This window comes from Acanthopagrus latus, chromosome 2 (assembly GCF_904848185.1).
Source record: "Acanthopagrus latus isolate v.2019 chromosome 2, fAcaLat1.1, whole genome shotgun sequence".
Classification (NCBI taxonomy): domain Eukaryota; kingdom Metazoa; phylum Chordata; class Actinopteri; order Spariformes; family Sparidae; genus Acanthopagrus; species Acanthopagrus latus.
Genome location: NC_051040.1, coordinates 12,669,102 through 12,689,096, shown reverse-complemented (window position 1 = coordinate 12,689,096; position 19,995 = coordinate 12,669,102). Strand labels below are relative to the sequence as shown.

Here is a 19,995-nt window from a genome sequence, read left to right as displayed (position 1 = left end):
GTGTCTTTCACTGTCCTGATCCTGCCCTCCTCACTGTCTCTCTGTCAGTTCTCTATTATTTCTATTCACTCATTCAACGCATTGATAGTAGGCTCGTGACTTGCCACCATACATTAAACTCTACACCACAATCTGCCTGTGTATTTCTCTTCTCCTGATACTGGACCTCACTGTGCTGGGTTTTACCCTTCTGTAATCAATCTTGAACCATTTCTCCTCTCTGGGGTGCATTGATATGATTTATATGTTGATGATGTTTTTGCCAGTGTGGCGTAGATCGTTACATGTTTTAATTAATTTCAACAATGCTCTTTTTGTTCAGCTCTGAATAAGAATAGTGGTGATTTCACTTGTTTCTCTTACAGTCTTTCCTCGTATACGCAACAGTAGAACCCAGCCTGTCTAATACTGCATTTATGCATGCATCTGGAAGTGTATTTTCTTGTTCAGTGTTGCAGCTCTGTATCCCCCCTTCCCCATCTGAAAAGCTCAGTTTTAACTCCTGCGTCTTTAAGGCTCCTCCTCCTGAAAACCTAGTCTGCTCTGATTGGTTGGCTCACACATGCCTGACCCAGCACTGCTAACAACAAAAGAGCAGCGGTGCTAAATCATTTTTAACATTCCAAACTAGCTGCCAGGCCTAAAATTACACAAATTTGTGACACAGTGACGTAGTTTGATGTCACAAAGTCACAGAATTAAAGGCGGCACTACAGACGAGATGTTTTAGGAGCAGTGTTTTCTGTGCGAGAGAAGAGCTTCTGTTGGTGCGGACTTTGATCTTTTTAACTTTAAAGCTTTTTTTTTCACGCACAAGGAAAGAAAAAGCAAAAAAGTATAATAGGTCTCCTTAAAACATCTGTGTGTGTCCATTTGTGTACACAGGGGCATTAACTTTGAAGTATAATTAAACAAATTACAAATAAAATAGATAAATCACCATTGCAAATGCTGCTACAAAGGCAGGTCGTGTGAGGTTGAATGCCATGAAAGAGCTCTGAAAATCAGCACTTTGATATGTCTGCAAAGCAACATGAGACAACAAAGAGGCCAAAACACGTGTGACTGAGCTGCAGGTGCATCAATCAAAAGCGCTGTATAGATATTTATTATATCAAGGAAAATACAGACAAACACCATCTTCAATATGCAGCAGATGTTGTACTTACCAACAGGAATATGACGGACGTACTGTATATAACATAGGGGGTCTGCTAAATGAAGCACCATGGGAATTCAGGCATAGACGTCATTTTTAAATGCACGTGTTCCATATAGGCATCTCCAATCATACGAGACCACAAGCATTAATTCAGGCAGTGGGGCGGCACATGAATAGATTTGTTGCTCAGTCATTCTGCTTCCATGCAGCTACAACGACCGCCTGCCTCTTAGCGGTTTAACTCCCTCCACCTCCCCCGCCTCCTCCTGCATTAGCATTTAGATTTATCCATTCAGAATGAGTTCATGTAAATTTAAATGTTTCTCACACTCTTCCCGGTGTTTGTGAGCTTAGAGACAAATGGGTGTCACAAATTTATTTTGCAGCATGACAGGAGCACAGCCACGTCGCTGCCCCAAAATGTGCCTCTTGACTGTAACTAGACATGACGATAACCGCTAATTACCTGGGTTAGAAACCAATAATTGTGTTTATTTATTCTTTAACTGAAGTTCATAACCTGTACTTCATGCACACCTGAGCCAAAATGGGTTATTTAATGTTCAATAGGTCTAATAAAATGTGAGGTAGGCTTGCCACAGAAGTCTGTGTTTCAGGTGTTACGCGGTGGTCAGTGTTAGACTCATTACATTACTTAGCCACACATTTCACTTATCACATAATGAGAGGAGAGCTGACTGACAAGACAATGGCAGAGGATTCGTTATCAAGTCAATCATCAAAGCAAAAGATTATTTGGCAGTGTTTTAGATCTAAACCCACTGCTCATAGAAAACCTGAAAACTATAATGAGGGAAAAGTAGCTGGTTAACTGACTGAGAAGTCGGAGGCGTGCAGCCTGTGACCTCCAGCTCTTCACCTAACAGCTTCTTCTTATTCCACCACTCATATCATTAGTCAGACCACAGACTGTCGAAAATACTTGCTGACATATTTCAAATATGTCAATAAATGCCGAAAGTGAAAGTTGTTTTGCACTGTGGATGCCCTTTTGATGAACAATTGCGGCAAGAGCTCAACTCACTGAACAATGCATTTCCCGTGTCTAACCGGCTTCTAAATAAAAGGAAATGTTTGGGTTGCATTAGCAGAACATGAACACAGAGCTCTGTAGATAGTGAGTGTCTTTTCTTGTTTAAAAAAAACAACAAAAAAACAACAAAAAAACAACGGTGTACCGGTATTAGGAGGTGGCGTCACAAGGTTATTAGCTGGTGGGAAAACTTCGACATCCCACCAACACTCGTGTGTAGCAGAAGACCTGAGGTATGCGATCAAGAATAAAGCAATACACCATTTTATGGAAAGAGAAGCATGTTGTCAGATGCTGATTTTTATCTTGACGGCCTCACACTGACCTGCGAATGTCAAATAAAATTTAGGACAGTATCATCTGCATATAGAGGAGATGCCGCCTTTATGTCACTGAACCGGAAATAATAAGTACATCCTGCTTCATGTCCACGTTGCATGTGTCTGAATTCACTTTGAGTGAATGAGGTATGAATGCCTCTAAGCCTCTGACCCACCAATATTCTAGCCACACATTTAGTTAGTTTCTATTAAGCAGGTTTTTATGTCTGCACTGTGGGCTAAATTCACAATTCTAGATAGACAATCATTTCAGGGGTACTTCATGGTATGACTGCAAATTTACACCTAAAACACTGCACTTACACTCAAGCTCTGAAACGAAACACTGCAGGCTGCACTCACTCGCTTCTTGTCAGCCTCTGACAAACCATCTGTATCCATCCCGGATACTAAAACGTACGTCTCTTTATCTGTCTGGAATTTCAGTCTGTTACATTTGTCTCAAGTGAGAAATAAAGAGGCTGGTTGAGTGAAAAGTTTGGGGGGGGGGGGGACAGGGAACAGTTTGAGATTGAGCTAAAAGATGGTGAAATGAGAGTGATGTGGCTGAGTTAGACAGCAAGACCAGAGAGGAAGAACGGGTAGTAACACATGATGGAAGGAGATGGTGAAGGGAGCAGAGGGGGAGAGAGGAGTAATAAGGCTCTCACCCTGACTGGTAGTGTAAGTAAAGCATGCAGTGGTGGATGGCAGACGATGGAGAGACCGCTGCAGCCCTCTGTCTGCACTCACAGCATAAACACAACCCCCAGAGTGTGGGTATTGATTTTATAAAGTGTTTGTGGTATTTGTTTTTTGCGAGTGTGTGTATGTGGCTGTCTCTTTCTGCTTTTGTGCCATAATGTATTAAATTGTCATGTACCACAGTGTGTACATGTGCGTGTTGATGTGTTTGTATGACTCTAATAGCCTAAAGGGCAATTTCAGGATGAGGATCCATTCTGTCGTGTCAAAAACATCTCATGAAGCAAACAAAACAAAGAGATAAGAGATGAACGTCTGCTGCCAAGCCACAAATATTTTCATGTGACAGAAGCCTGGACTGCAGCCTTCTTATTATGTCCCTTAAGGTGCTGTCACGCCAATAAATTAACATTATTTAAAGAATTAGTTCACCAGAAAATGATAAATTAAGTCATTATCTATCCACCTCCATGCTCTGTGATGGACAGTCAGGTGTTTCTGGTTCACAGCAAAACACTGTTGCAGTATTCTCCCAAACAATTGACGTAGATGGGGAATTGTTCTAAAACTGAAAAAAAAAAGAATAATATAGCTTCCTACAGCTTATCCAGCATAATCCAAGTCTCTGACAGTCTTTACTTTGATCACAGTGGTAGGTTCCAACTATAAATGCTTCATTAGTCATTTCAAAATGTTTTCAAAAGTTGAAATTATCAAATTATTAAAATGTTTTGTCAATTGGTATTTTTTTTATTTTTGGGGTGGGGAGTTTGAAATGAAATGTTTGAGCTTAAGCTTTCTGGAGTGGTTAAATCACTGCAGACGTGGGCTGTAATGAAGTCTTTACCTTCTGCTAAGCTGTTCAACAGCAGGTATACAGCATCTGATGTAGACTGTTTACTTCCATACTTTAGAGCCTTCAGTCTGGATGTGTATGAGCAAATCTGTACCATCTGTTGTATGTTGACTTCACACCTTCGATAGAGGTGGTGCATGCATGTGTCTGTAATATGTGATGCTTAGTTGAAGCTTTAACCATACACACTGATGAACTAAGTTGTAACGCTGAGGAAACCTGCTATTACTCAATTTATTGGGTTATTTCTTTCTGGACGAGGACAAACACATTCAGACAGAAGGCAACTCAAAGTGCTTTACAGGAGCATACACATTACATTAAAATACATTAAAGATTTAATTTAAAAGACATTAAAAAATGCATTAAAAACAAGTCAGAAGACATAAAGAAACGAACATTAGAACAAGTAGGCTAAAACAGAAAAGGTTTAAAAGAGACAAGACTGTAGAGTAAAAGTCACAGTGCAGTTCAAAGACTTGAAATTGCTTCAGTTAAAAGCACTGGCAAACTGCTGGCAAACAAATGTTTTTAGTCTTGATTTAAAAGAGGTGAGAGTTGGAGCCGAGTTTGCTAAAGACAAATGCATGCATGCAAGTTTCTCCAAATCCTGCCAAATCCTGTTGGTTAGGATAAACTCACTATAAGTTAAGTTACGATTTTTCTTTTTCTGAATGCAGTTAGGAAACATGTTTCAGTTTCAATACCCAAAATCCTAAACTGAGATGAAATAGGTTTTAAGACTTCAGGAGTTTCTGTAATGAGGCCAAGGCCAAGTCTGTAGGCCTTTATTGGAACATCATGAATTATGAAACACAGCTTTCAGTTTTCTCATCTGTCTTCCTTGAAGTTTATGTAGAAGTAAAATTATGATTTTGCCCTTTAACCATTAATGGTTATAATAAAAGCTGTAATAAAAGACTGACACCCACCTTCATGCAGTGAGACAAAGTTTAAGAAGAATGGTTGTGCTTAATAAAAATCTTTTCTTGATGTATTTGTCACACTATGAGATGAATATAAGCACCATTGCTTCTTATTATTTGTCAGTGCTCTTCCTTCATTGTGTAACAAGGCTCATCTCACGCCCCCAAAACCCTCCACCGGATGATGCAAGAATGAAGTGAACAAAAGCAAGACGGAGTCACAGTGGCCCCCAAGCCCTCTTATCTTTCTCTTTACCAGATAGGAGATATACTTGTACTCTGATAAAACTAAATTTAGATGATGAGAAGATAGAAAAGGAGCATTTTTTTACCGTAAAGACACATGTATGGTGTGTGCAGTCATGTCAAGTTCATAAAGAAAAAGCTATCAAGTCATCCTGTGAGTGTTCGTGTGCCAGTTTATTTCATTCTGCATGTATGTGAGCTTTTAAAATTGTTTTTTTTTTCTCCCACACCATTAACATTTGCCTGATGTGCTTTGAGACCTGAGGGACGCACCATGACTCACTAACACACGGTTGGCTTAAAGTGGTTTCATCCTCAGCTCACTTCCCGTCTCTTTCACATCCTCCTCCCCGTATTCCTGCCTCGCTCGTACTTTTTTAACATTGTGATATCTCTTCTCGTCTGTCTTTCGGAGTTTATTACTGCTCTCAACTCGCACCTCAGCATGTGCTCTGTGGTGCCTGGTCTCTCCCCAGTGGTCTTCCAGAGCCAATTATGTTGTTATTAAAAAAACAGATCCAATCAGCAGCTAATTAAAGAGATAATGGGCGAATAATGACCCGCTCTTGGTGGAGGAAAACCTCAGGAATGTGTGGATGGCGAGAAGGAGGGAGTCCAGAGCTGCAAGAAGAGGACTGGAAACTGGAAAATCTGAGATATGCACAGAGAAATAACAGGCGAAATTGTAGAGAAGAATGAAGGGAGAACAGGCTGACCTGTAGCGATGCAGGTGTAGAGGAGGAGGAAGTGATGACAGACTGAGATGAAAGTAGAGATTGATGAAGACACTGACAGATGTGACCTGCTGCTCATCCAGCTGTTGCCTGAGCCAGAGGCAGCACCGCTGGTGACGAGCCAGCGTGGAGGAGGAGGGAAGTGATTGGTCAGAATGTCAAACTTGGATGCTGATGGCAGATGATGCTGCAAAGTGCGGAGTTCAAAAGAGGATACAAATGTAATTTACTCAAAGGTTCATTCAGTTTTCTCTATTCAGTTTTTAATGTTTTTAGTCCTTCAATGAATATTTCAGCATTTTTGGAATTATGCTTATTTCCTCTCTTGCCAACTGTTAGATGAGAAGATTGATACTGCTCTCATGTCTGTACTGTAAATACGAAGCTCCAGACAACAGCCGGTTAGCTTAGCTTAGCATAAGGACTCATTTGTTTAAGCTAGAAGCTGTAACAGTTCCTCTGAGCATGAAAGAGAATGAAACTATAAATGTACCACTTTTAGTCCTATTTGTTATCTTCAGCGAGGATATTCCATTTTCAACTCATTAGTGCATCGGTTCGTCTGTCGTCTTTCTGTCGTCGTTTAAATGTAGGCAACAAGCCAAGAAACAGTGAGGTGAGATGTGTTTTTGGACACATGGGAGTTTGCTGCTTCTGAGGAACATGCATTGATAAACAGCACTCCCCTACATTATCGCCCAATCTTTCCAAAATGATAGGTTATTTTGTTTTTCAAGTCATCTGATGGAAATTCCTGATTTTATTTCATGTTGCAGTATCTATGGCAGAAAACCAAAATATTACAGTATCAGTTTTTTTCCAGCATTGTGCAGCCCTACCACAACTCCATCCAACTGGCATGCAGGCCATATTGTCCAACACCATCCCGACCTCACTAATGCTTTTGTGGCTGAGAATTTGGAGCAAATACCTGGAGCCAGTCTCCAAAATCTATTGGAAATCCTTTCAGGAAGTGTGGGTGTTGTTCCGGCAGCACATTAATGTCTGTGGTTTTGTAATGAGATACTCCACAATCAAATATGGGTGTAATGTTTGGTTATCCACATGCTTTCTGCCTTCTAGTGTAGCCATATCATTGTTCGGTGCTTTGTGCAGCCTTTTCTTCCCGCAGCACAGTCCCACTTAAGACTTGATTCACACATTCACACTTCAATATCCTGAGCTACATCACAGGTTGTGGAAGAGTGAGTCATTCTTACTACACAGCTTTCCTGCCAGTTGTTGTTGCATGTAAAATGACTTAAAAAGCCCAGTTTAACAAGAAAACACATTCATAAATATGTGCGTTTTTTTTTTATTTTTTTTTTCACTTAGACCTCCTTCACTCGGCTTTCATTCTGCCTCTAATACGATAATGACATCTTCAGTTCAGTTTCTATCAACATCACTCAGGCTAATCACTGGTGCTTCCTGCCTCAGCACCGAGGAGATCTAAAGTGCCTTTTGGTCTCCCTCTCTCTCCCTCTCTTGACAGGTGGAGGAGATCCGGGGTTTTATCGAGTCTTTGGCAGAGAAAGTTGAGGAGGTGAAGAGGCAGCACAGTGCCATCCTCGCCTCACCTAACCCCGATGAGAGTAAGGCTGTTTTCTTTTTTTTTTTGTCTTTGCTCTTTTATTCCTGCTTGTATTCCTGATAGAATAACTGCTCAAGCATTCACCGCCTGCGATGATTAATAAATGTTTCATTTTGTGCCGAACGGTTGCTCTTTTATTATGAAGATGTTCCACAGGTGTCGCCAAGCCAACCAGAAGTGGAAGCCCAAGGATTATGAATTTATCTTATTATTTGTCTGATTAAGGTGTGATTCATCATGTTTTCATTCATTGATTCAACCAAGCCAAGACTGACCCTTTTGCACACATGCTCTTTAACGATAACATTTCTATTTAATTCTGCAGTGACTCAGAAAAATGAGTCAGAAAAGCTCTTTTTGGAAAGCAGAAAGGAAATAAAGCCAGAAGTCATGATTTTATATGCCGCTTATTGTACAATGGCAGCAAAAAGCCTGATGATGGTGGCAGATTTCACTGAACAAAAGAAAGAAGAATGACTCTATCCCTTTTAAGAAATTGAGGGAAAAAAGAACAGTTTTACAGAGAAGTAAAATAACAGCCTGGCAATGTGGAGGGTTGATCACTCCGAGTTTATGCTCTCACAGTGAAATCTCTTACACCTTTGTTTGTCTTCCACTTGCCTTCTCCTTCACCATTACTCTTTAGGTACGTACTTACCTCTTCACCGTCTGCCATATTCATCTTTTTCATTCTGTCTCCTCTTTACTTTTGTTCAGTCTGTGTTAGATGCCACAATCCAACGCTCATCCTCCCTATTCGCTATTCTCTCAGACCTTTTCTTCTCATCTATGTCAGAGCATTGATCCGGACCTCTGCACTCGCGAGGGGGATGTTACCCGCACCAGTAACAACCCTCAATCTCTTTTCCTCTCCCTGATTCCCCACCATCCGCCTGCCTGAAAAAGCATCAATCTGCACGCTGCAGCCGGCATCAGATGAGACCTTTAACTAGTGTGCAGATGATACACAGAGCAGAGCGGCGGCGAGGCCAGGTGCTGCATTTAAGATGCGAATTCTTCCACACGTCGTCTCCTTTGTGACTGGAATCAATGCTCAGTGTGTGTGTGTGTGTGTGTGTGTGTGTGTGTGTGCGCACGCCTGCCTGATAAATGCACATCTGTCAGCAGCTGATGTAAATGTCAGGGTCGTTCATTACACCGAGGTCAGTGTGTTCTTCGCTGTCTACATTGTGGCTGCTGATGGAGCCTCGAGTTTATCTGAATACCCTGATGGAGGAAGCTCCTCGGTCTCCTGAGCAGCTTTTTATATCGTGTGTGTGTGCGAGTATGCTTTCCCCCTTACACTAAATTCACAATTACATTTAGTTTGCAAACGTAACGCAGGCAAGATTACATTTTTATCAACAAGTCCACAGAAACAAGCAGGATCAAAAGGAATGTAAGACGGGGAAGTTGGCTTATCAAAATGTGAGGAACACCATTTTTAAAAGCACAACACTGAAACGTTCATGTTGAATATATGTGGAACCCCGACAATGTCTGCTCCTGATATTTCGACAACTATGGGATGGATTAAAATGAAATTTGATGCGAATGTTCAAGTTCACCTGAATAGTGAATATAAAATCACAGAAAACAGGGATGGCGCCTGTGTGTGTGTGTGTGTGAAGATCAAGATCGATAATAACTATATGAACTACTATGCAGTGTGCTGGTTGTACATGTGTGTAGTGATTCTGTCTCTGTGACTGCTGTGGACACTGTACTGGAGTGTGCCATTGAAACTAATCGCACAATGACATTTCAGTCTGAAACCTATTGACTTCAGGATCTACACTGATTCATTGTTGTGCTGAAAATGTTGCTCTCATAAAAAGGCCGGAGTGGTCTTTCATTATTTTCTTTTTATATAAGATATTCTGTATGAAGTCTTTCCTGGCATTCTTTTATTTCCTCCCCTGTGGTGAGAGGCGCCTGCTCCGCATGAACCCGCTCGCTCCTCCTACGAAATCCAGCCTTCATCCTCCTTCTCGATAAGAATGTGTCTCCTCCACTTTCCCTCCTCTAGTAGTTTTTTCTGACAGTGGTTTTCTCATCGACTCGCTCTTTCTCTCTCCAGCATACAAGTGGATGTCGTGAACGTTACTGTAACGGCTTCTGAGAATTTAAGTGTGTGATAGCAACAGTGAGGGTGATCACAGCGTCATTCATTTTCAATCTAGTCTGCAGATAAGCAGGATAATGGAGGAGGAGCAGGGCACACACACACAACACACACACACACACACACACACACACACACACACACACACACACACACACACACACACATACACACCATGAGTTTTTTTTTAGTAAGGGTCTTTGACCACTCAGCATAACTTTGTGAGACGATAAACCTCCTCATCATCCCCCTCCTCTTCACTTTTGTGTTTGCTGACTGTTCCATTTGCAGAGCCCATATTAACACACACATAGCTTCTATAATATCACCTTAGTGTCTGCATTACACATTATCCCACCCACTTAAATGAAGCAGAGCAAATTTCCACCAGGGAATAGTTAAGGGTTTGTGTGTTTGTGTGGGCCGTGTTCGTGGCGGTATACAGTACTGTGTTCAATAATGATGATAGATTAGGTAATAGCCATCAGGCCATAATGTGTATTGAACCTGCGTTTCCTCAACAGCACATTCCTCTAATGCAGGAAGGGGACACACAAATGCATTTTATATTTAGAGTCATGATTGAATTCACATCGTCCATGAAATAATTGCATTATTTGTTTTGTTTTCTAGTATTGTTTATTGGCCTCACGCAGTGCCGCTTCCTCATTATTTTGACCGATGAGACTGTACCTGAAAGATTTCATAACGCGAGGTTAAAAGTCGATGATTATCGCTTCTCCTGCAGGAGCATCAGTGGCCTTCGCACTCGGCTTGTTCCCAGGAGAGTGTGAGGTTGTTGTGAAAGTGAAGCTCATCTCCCTTTGTCTCAACATGTTTTATCAACATTAGAGGAAGTGCAGTACGGAAAAAATAAGTGTTTGTGACTGGAGGACTAAGTTGTTTCCCATGTTTCAGTCCCAGACCAAAAGCTTCCGTTTGTCAGACTCACATAGAGAGGTTCTGCAGCCATTTTTTTTCTTCCTGATGCAGATTGTGTATCTTCTGATATTCGTCTGTCAACAGTTCTCCTCTGCTGAGACCAGGCTGGAAAAAGTCCTGCCTCTTGGGTCCTCAGTCCTCTCGCTGACTGTGGCCTCCTCGAAATCCTCCCAACCTTTGTTGAAGCCCTTTCAGTAAACCTATATGATACAAAACACATGAAATGAATGATGATTTTGTTGTTTCTTAGTGTTTTGAGAGAAACTAAATCAATGCAAAATCCAAACCAAGATAATACATGAAGTTCATTTGTATTAGGTTATTACTACGGGACTAAAAAGCCACTAATTTTATACATAAATATCAGTACACTCATCATGAAGTATAGTGGCACTGAATGCAGCCTTTTGTGAGAAAATATCCCTAATGGTGTTATTAAGGTCAGATGACAAACACTATTGAGTTGCATTATGGGAAATTTAGGATCCAGTGTAGCTGGATTTTGACCTTTACGCAACTATAAACTAAAGGTATAAATAAAAGAAAGCATGTTAGCAAATTATGCTTATAAGGCCCTTGGCTGTTGATGTGTCAATTGACAATGAGATATGGTCCAGTGGGTCCATCTGCAAACTTCACTTTAACAGTGAGTGGGATGCTGGCTCAGACTTTTTTTTTTTTTCTCCAAATTTGTCTCCTCTTTCCCACAGTGGCTTGTATGTTGTTTCAGATAGCAGTCTCCAGAATTAAAGACAGTTTAAAGCAGGTGGTGATATTTTCTGACTCTCTGTTTCTGTGGTTTGATCACTAGGTACAGCACTTTCATTCTGGCGTTCCCCCTCTCCTTAGCTATCATCATGGTCCGCACTGGAGCAAAGTATGGTTCAGTCAATTTTGTAGCACTGCATCACCTTCAGCTAATCCCGGAGGAGGGCAGGAAGTGTCATCTTTGTGATTCAGAGGAGGTTTTATACGACTTTCCATCTTATTATCAGCCCCAAGTCAAGCCTTCGTTGTCATTCCTGGCTTTATTTTGGAATCTAAAGTTAATCAGACAAGAGGTTCAAGATACTTAAAAATCACTACATCTCCAGTGTCAGTAATCAAACTAAACCAGTCTCATTGAACAAGATAATCGGGCAAATGCATGGCGTCTGAAACAACATAGGTAACAACTGAGTCTCCAGTCAGTAACCTGTGTGCCTGTGGGAGGATATTGGAGCACCAGTTCAGTTAATGTGCCCTCCTGGTTTGTACATTAAAACCATTAGAGACAAGCAGCCTGGTGTTGCACTCCGTAGTGCCGTCTAAACTGCTCAGAGGATGCAGGAATCAGTGCAAAACCAGAAACTAGAGAACCAGAAGAGGGACTTTTGATTTGTGTTTTCCCTCAGCTGCAGATCTTTCAATCAGCTGTTACCTCAAACTCCAGCTGCTGTCTGCTGGAAAATGAGTCGACAAATTGCACAGAGTAACTCAGCCTGGGCTCGTTTCTCACAAAGAAGATGAAGGTTAGCTTCCTTTCTTTCGCCTACCACTCAATTTTCCCATTTGCATTTTTACACACTCAGGTGGTGCATTTGTGCTTTGACAAAAATCAAGTAAAAAAAAAAAAAAACACACAGTTTGAATCTTGCTGAACTTCCAACACGCTTCTGAAGAATGCACTTACGCTTTAATTAAACGCAGGGAATCTGCTCGTTAGCACTGACACTTGAGAGCTTATTTAGCAACATTTCTCAGTCTGTTTCTCCAACTACTGAGTTTTCTCTCCCTCTGACATCCCAGCCTGCAGTTTTCTAAAGAGGATCTTTCCTTTGACTCCTGAAAGTCCTCAGCCCGCAGCGCTGGAGATGCTTGTCTTAATTGCAGCCTGCGAGTGTTACTATTTCTAGTGCCAGTTTTTGGCCGAGTGCGCTCCCTCCTTCAGAGTGCTTTTGCCAAAGCTCCTCCACCCTTCACCAAAATTTGAAAGTGTTGTGTAAGTTGCCCCAGCTTTCTCTATTCCCTTTGTTCTTCCTCAGCTATCCTTTCTCATTGTTTCCCTCCTTCATCTCTCCTGATTCCCTCTTCTCTTACATCTCCGTCACCTTGTCCAAGCTGATGTAGTGTAATAGCCGCCAAAGACTAGGCTTTACACTCTGGAATAACAATCTCCCTCTTAAAATGAGGTCAGCATGGCCAAAGTCAGGGCTAAGGACACACACAGCAGAGGTCAAACCTGGTGAGGTAACTCATTCATGTAGGGATAAATCATTTTAATTGCCCTCTGTCCTCTTGACTTCCTGAACCGTCGGTCAGTGAGAGGTGTGTAGTGTTATTGCTCTGATCTAGATTGAAATGTCAAGTGTTGGGAGGCAGGGGGAGGTTTCAAAGTGACAGTAACACCCGCAGTGGTCCTGTAACGCTGTGCTGAAGGACACTGCAGGAGGAAGACAGGTTGTCAGAGAGAAGGAGGGTGTTGTTAGCAGAAACTTAATCAGGTAAAACATCCACATCTGCTCTCGAGTGGGACCCAAATGACTATTTTACCTCTTTTTTATTACTATTGTATGGTGCTTTCACCTACTGAATATTTACCAAAGTCTGCTTGTTTTCTTATATGCATATTTATTTATTTCCTTATTTATTGTTTTGTATTTGCCCGTTACTGGGCAACAAGTGTCGCTGTGCACTTACTTTGTCTTTTTGTTCTTTATCTATATGTGTGTTCATATACTGCATTGAGGGGTCATCATGGAATGAGGAAGAGGTCTAACCATCAATAACAAGCAGTTTGAATAGTAAAAGTTGTCCCTGACTGAGGCAAATCTGTGCATCAGCTGTCAGAAAGGGAAACGCCACTCTTTACTCCCCTGCACAGTTTAGTGGTTAAACTCTGTGTTGTTAGTTTGTCATTACCTGAGTTTACACTGTATTCCAGCAGTAAGGCAAATATTAGTCATGTTTGAGCGATGAGCTCAGACTCTGCCTCTCCGAAACATCAGCCAGCTGGACTCTAGACGATCAATAAGCGGAGCAAACACACAAAGGACCGGTAATATATTTACAGAGTGAGCAGAGGGAGGCAGAGGGATACTGCGAGATGTAGAGAAAGATAAATGGCTGCAGGTTAGAGATTGGAATGGCAGCAATTGACCCTGAGTTGAAGCGGCGGAAGCTGTATCGGCTCGGTGTCTTGTCAGTGACACGGTACCCTGACATCAGACTGACACACACACATTGATATGATAGTAGGAGGTGTCTTATGTGAAAGACGGCCCTCCAGTTGTGACAGTGATGAGGAAACCTGGATGGTGTTCTTCTGTGAGTGGATAAATGCTGCTGCCGTAGAGCTAAGTAGGATTGGTGGAGGGAGAATCGGCCGGGATTTCCAGGATGTTCATCTTTAATCAAATCACACGACTAAGTGATGTAGGTACCATCATGATCAGTAGACATGAAGGCTGGCAGCATAGTGCAAATGAAATCAGATCTGGTGCTTTAGCAAAGGCTGTTAAAATTACGTCCAAATGATGCTCCAGTTATACCAATATACCGTCTACAAGTTGGCATCCCTCTGGTGAATCATCTCTGCCACAGCTGATGAGATAATACGTTCCAAGTGCAGTGTTACACATCTGCATGTGTCATTTTTACTTTCCACTTCCTGTCTTTGTCTTTTCTCTGCCCTTTCTCTGCATACACCTGTGTTTCATTTAGCAATAAGCCCCTGTGTATTGGAGCTTGTGCTGTGTTATGTCTGTACTGTGCCCCGGTATTCACCTTGTGTTTTACCTGCTTTGTCTTGAGTTTGTGTCCTTTTTGTCAGTACCACAATAGCTCATTTGTCCCCTGGAATGACATACGTCACCTATTTAAAAACATGACCACTGCAGCGTAAGTAACTTTCATTGCATACACTACATTACTTCACTACGTTAGTCAGTTAAAAGAACTTATCGTTGACTTCTGTTTTCACACTAGAAATCTCCTGAATTAAAGTCCTGCCCTTCCACCATCGCAGACCTCATACCATCTTGTCACTCTGTATTCTCTGCCGTTATACTACATCTTCTCCTCAGCTGTAATATTTGAGACAGCGTCTAGAGGATGCCGCCTAATAACAAATGTAAACTTGGGTTGTAGGTCTCGTGATCTGCTTGATTTATGGTTGTTTTTCTGATGAAGACAGGCTCCCACTCTTGAATGTAACTGTTCCTTATTTCTGTTGTTGTTTGCTTGTTTTCTCTTTAATCATTTCCATGTGTTCTTACTCTGTTTAAAGTGTATATGATTATACTCTCGACATCATCGAAATTTAGTGCGAAATAAGGGACTCTCAGAGGTTTGAATGAAAGTTCAATGAATGAATGGCTGAATTAAGTAAGAAAGTAAAAGTTTGCTAAATATGAAGCTAACTTGTTTAGCACAAAAAACGATTAACACACATCAACATGTTATATCTTATATGTTTAGTCTGTACAAAAAAACAAAATGTTCAAATGACAAATTGACATTTTACAGCAATTATAACCTCACTCCTCTCACTGTCGCTCTGCTGATACTTCATACTGACATAATTTGCTTCTGCAGGTTCATCCACCAACACTAATCCCTCATAATGTGCAATATTTTTTTGGCGTTGCATCGACAAAGGTTTAATATTCATGTGCGTGTTTTCTTCTTTAAATGGTAAGCTTCCTAACTGTGTCCCTAGAAGTGTCTGACTGAAATGGGGAAGTGTTGAGTGAGCGTCGTGTGAGCTCCGTTTCTGCGTTTCAGTCATTTTGGTTTAATTTTGTCTGGGCAAACAGAGCAGAATTTTAATTTGTGGCCAGTACACTGCCAACTGTGGGAATAGTGATTTCAAAGTCATCCTCATGTTCAAATGGTAGAAGAAGAACGCTGTGTGTGCAATTCACTACAGTGTCTCAGTTGTGAGTTGCTTCGGTTGCATTTTTAAGGAATGGCCTGGTGTTATTGTAGTTTTTATATTAGCAAAAGGAGGAAGTAGTCCATCTGTCATTTGGTTCCTACGAAACAGGGTAAAAAATATTGCGTCATTGTCCAAAACAGGCCAGGTCCTCTCCTGAAACAAAAAGCACTTCATCCTGTTGTCTTTACTTTTAAGTGGCATTTAAAAATAAGTCTTAGGTCCATAGAAATCATCTTTCAGTGATCTCTATGTGTCCACATTTCCTCCATTTCTTCCTGCCTCCTAGCATCTCTCTCTCTCTCTCTCTTTCTCTCTCTCCTGCTCTCTCTTTTTTTCCCTCTGCCACTTCGAAACAATCTGAAGCTGGTGAGAGGACCGACTGCACACATCGCCATAGCAACACAATCTTAATGATGGCAACAAGCGTGACCTGAAGATTCGATTTGAGAGCGTCTGGGAGAGGGATGGGGTGTGAAGCCACAGCTCAATTGACTCCTCAGTTTTGCCCTCTAATTTGCTCCCCTCTCACTTCTCCCTCTGCTTATTCATCAGTGTCTGCACTCGTCCTCTTTCCAGGCAGCCAATAATGAGGCTGAATAGACACTTGATCAAGCAGGTTGGCCTCCTCTGTTTGGTAACCACGAGGGGGAAATCTAATCTAAGTCCTTAACACACGTTACCGCACACACACTCCGCGCACGGCCCCAAACTGAGGCTCGGTGTTCATGTCATTATCTCCGTGATGCCGGCGCAGCTGACCTCATGGAACGGGCTACCAGAGGCTGCTATGGTTACTCAGAAATGAGAGAGACACTTCCTCATAACCTTACACCCCTGCGTGTTTCTGAAGTCGTGCAAGCGTGTACAAGTGGACGCAAGGATGAAGAAACAAAACAGGAAAACGCATTAAATAAACGTTCCGTCCTTTATTTATGATGAATAATTCAGACCAAAAGTAAACAGGTACAGTCCTAAACAGGTCATCTGGGATTTAGTGTACAACTGATTACACTCACTCTGCACAAACACACAAACACACACAGCAGAGCCCTGCTTATTCATTTTGCCTCGGGGGCACAGCCCACCACCTCAGATCACTCGCTGACCCTGACAAACTCACTGTATGCTGCGTACATTTTGCCACTGGCAACACGATTATTGACAGGAGACACAATTTTATTCAAATGTATGCCAAGGTTATGTTACCGCTTCAAGTGTTTGTTTTAGAATTACTAGCGGAAAGAAAACCTTTTTTCATCTGCATGTCCTTCTTTAGAATTTGGTGTTGTATGTTTCAAAGAGTTGATTGAATTATTGCTCATTTCCTCTGCAGCTATCAGATTGGATTAGCTTCTCTGTATATCCTCCATGATCCTTGTATCATCTTACTATGGTGTTGCATAACTGCTGCGAACTTGTTCTTCTTTTTCTGCATGTTATAAAGGTTCCTATACATTACTTTGAGGTATAGTATTTTTTATTGGCAGAGTGGATTATAGTTTTCATAATTGTGTTTTCATTAGCGTATATTCACCTGAAACCAAGTTATTTTTTACCTTAGAATGAGCCTTTCATTTTAGATAGAGTGGATTCTCTTCAAGTTTGATTCTACAGTAGCTCACGATAGACGTACCACACCCTGGCTCTAAAGAGGGCCTTTCACATTTTCATGTTGTCACATGGTTGCAATGTGCAACCTCACCACTAGATGCCACCAAATCCACCACACTGGATATTTAAAAAAAAAAAACGAAAAAATTAAAAGCACCCAAGGAAGTCCAGTGTTAAATTTGGAAACGTGTTGCATTCAATATTGATGCATCTTAGATATACAGCCCTCAGCTCTCTGTGCAGCAACAACTCACATGTGATCCCTCTCACATGATCTCATAGGGAAGTAAACGTAAACACGATTGATGTGGTGCAACAATTTGGTTTTATGAGGAAAAAAAAAATCATATGCCAAAATTAAAGGAGTCTGGGTGAGTGGGGATACACAGTCACCAAAGGTAGAGGTGAGATTTTGAGATAAAGTCAACAGTGCTAGCTAACGTTAGCCTCAAGGGCTAGAATATTTACCAGCTGCTTCGGGATACCGCTCTTATTGGTTGCGGTCCAGGTCACTTCACTTTAACAAGTATGTGCTGAGGGGCATGTTTTGTTGCTTATAATTCATAGAAAACATACTTATAAAACAAAATTCTAGATGTTTAAATGCACACACGGAAAGCAGGAGAAATGTACGTTAATGTCTTGCCAGTGTCTTCCCAGTTAGGAGACGTCTTTTCAACCATACCCACGCCAACGTCTGCAAGACATAAGTGTGCTTTTTGGGGTTCTCTGTTTTACAAGTGTGTTCTCTTATTATGACAAAGTGAGGGGAAAAAAACTGTATTTATATATATCCTGATCATATTATTCACAATTCCTTGTTCTAAGTTGGTTCCTAGGGACCTTTGTAGCACGTCACCCTTTCTCTCACCTCATTTCCTAATGTACTTGTCATATCTCTATTATTAATAAAAGATACACCCTCCTATGCTCCATTAATCTTACATTCATTGAACCTGTCTGTAGCAGCTGGATATGAAATGATCCTCTGTGTTTGGGTCGGGAGTTATCAGTTAGCGCTCTGCATGTCCGCCACTGAGCTGGATGCACCACAAGCTGATGTTCTCTGATACGTCTGTTAAGCAGATTAAACGGCTGTAATACTTTGCTGATCAGTGTGTAATCGGTTCACTATCTCCACTGAGCTGCCATAGTGTTACCTTATCATACCAGGTGGTTAGAGGATTTACCCCAGCTGGTGATGGCTGCTGTTTAGGATTCATATGAAAAAAACACAGTGTGAATAAAATGGCACTTTATTATAATAGATTTTATTGTCTTGTTTGTGTTTATGAGTTTTCCGCTCAGTGTGCTCGCCTGGCGGGCCTGTTTTTAATCTTCAAGTGTCTTAAAGTCCCATGAAGCGCACTCACAATATGTGCAGATATGTTTTAATAACTGAACACTTAGCGACTGAAGTCTTCTCCATTCTGTGTGATCGAATCATCCACTGAAGCTCTGTCTGTAAATGAATGCAGATATTTGCCATGCGCTTTAGCTCAGTCGTGCAGCCCCCCATCTCGTATTCGTCTCTGTCATTTATGCAGCTTTAAAGAAGCAGGTAGGACGCAGAAATAAACTCATTAGAAAGAAGTACTGCAGGCACTTCTGTTTGATTGAATAGCTTGACTTGAGTAACTTTTAAGGACCTTTTTTTTTTTTTTTATGTCTGCCGGCTTCCTGGGGCTTGTTAACATATGGAGATTTGGTTCTTTTGTGGCATTAAGATGATAAATGGCTCTCTCACTTCTTGCAATGTGCTAAAAATGGCAATTATGCTCCAGGGGAAAGTGTGTGTGTGAGAGAAAGTGCGTGAAATGTCTTTTCTCTCTGGAGTTGAAAAAGAAATACATGGGCAACATTTTACTTAAAGTCCCTCTTTTTAGCATGTATAGAGGCTGGTATATGAACAAATGACAGATGTGAATATAGTGTGCTGTTGTTGCCATTGCAGCACCAGATGTGGTCTTTGCATTTGTTATTTAGTGTTTTCCTTAGTTAAATCAGGTTTGTTGTGGTTGTTTCTCTGGTCTTTGTTCCTTATTCGTCTTCTCATTATGTGCAATTCATGAAATAAAGATATAAAAGAGAATGCAGAGAATTTTCTTCATACATGATGGATTGAATGCCACGAAAATGAGTTCAAAAGTTAATAACCGAGTAGTTACAACATCTATAATTAAGAGATGGACGAGTCTCAATTAATCTAAGAGGTTTACAGCTAATTATCCTGACCTACAACGCTAGATAAATGTGTTTTCACCGCGCTTTCCCTTGTGTAATAATCTGAAGTGTAAAACATGATGAAACTTCTGGCTTGACTGTAGCTGTAATGAGCAACAGAAGGGAGAAAAAGATAAAAAGGAAAAGTGGGTCGGTTCTCCAGTTTGTCGCGAGCAACTTGATGTGACAATAGCTCCAGCCGTCCTTTAGTTCAGGTGGCTTTTGAAGATTTCACTGATGAGAAGAACTGTCAATATACGTGAAAGATGCCGGTGTTGGAAATAATAGCTGCCTCAGGATTTATATTAGAAAGAGTAAGTGTGTTTAATTTTGTTTTTCTGCTTATTTGCTTTTCACGTAAGTCGGCTGCACTGGTATCTCCCAAAAAAGTTTATTTTAGCACAGCAGAGAAACTCGTGCAGCACCGAGCTCAAGATAGATAAAAGGCGTCGGAGGAGTTGCTCTGCGTTTTGTTCAACAGCGTCTGAAACACTCTCACTTCTGCAACTTTCCCAAATTGATAATCCTAAAGGGCACGCCTATTTCGTGCTGCAGCTGGCCAGTGTTTAAACTTCATTT

General features: G+C 41.3%; 1 protein-coding gene across 2 annotated transcripts in view; it reads left to right on the top strand.

The window, feature by feature from the left end:
* Nucleotides 1-19,995, top strand: part of stx1a (syntaxin 1A (brain)) — a 59,129-nt gene that overhangs the window by 16,926 nt on the left and 22,208 nt on the right. For both annotated transcript variants that reach the window (XM_037083031.1, XM_037083037.1), the window contains exon 3: nucleotides 7,499-7,598. In XM_037083031.1, the coding sequence (XP_036938926.1) occupies nucleotides 7,499-7,598 (100 nt within the window). The remainder of the gene's footprint in view (nucleotides 1-7,498; nucleotides 7,599-19,995) is intronic.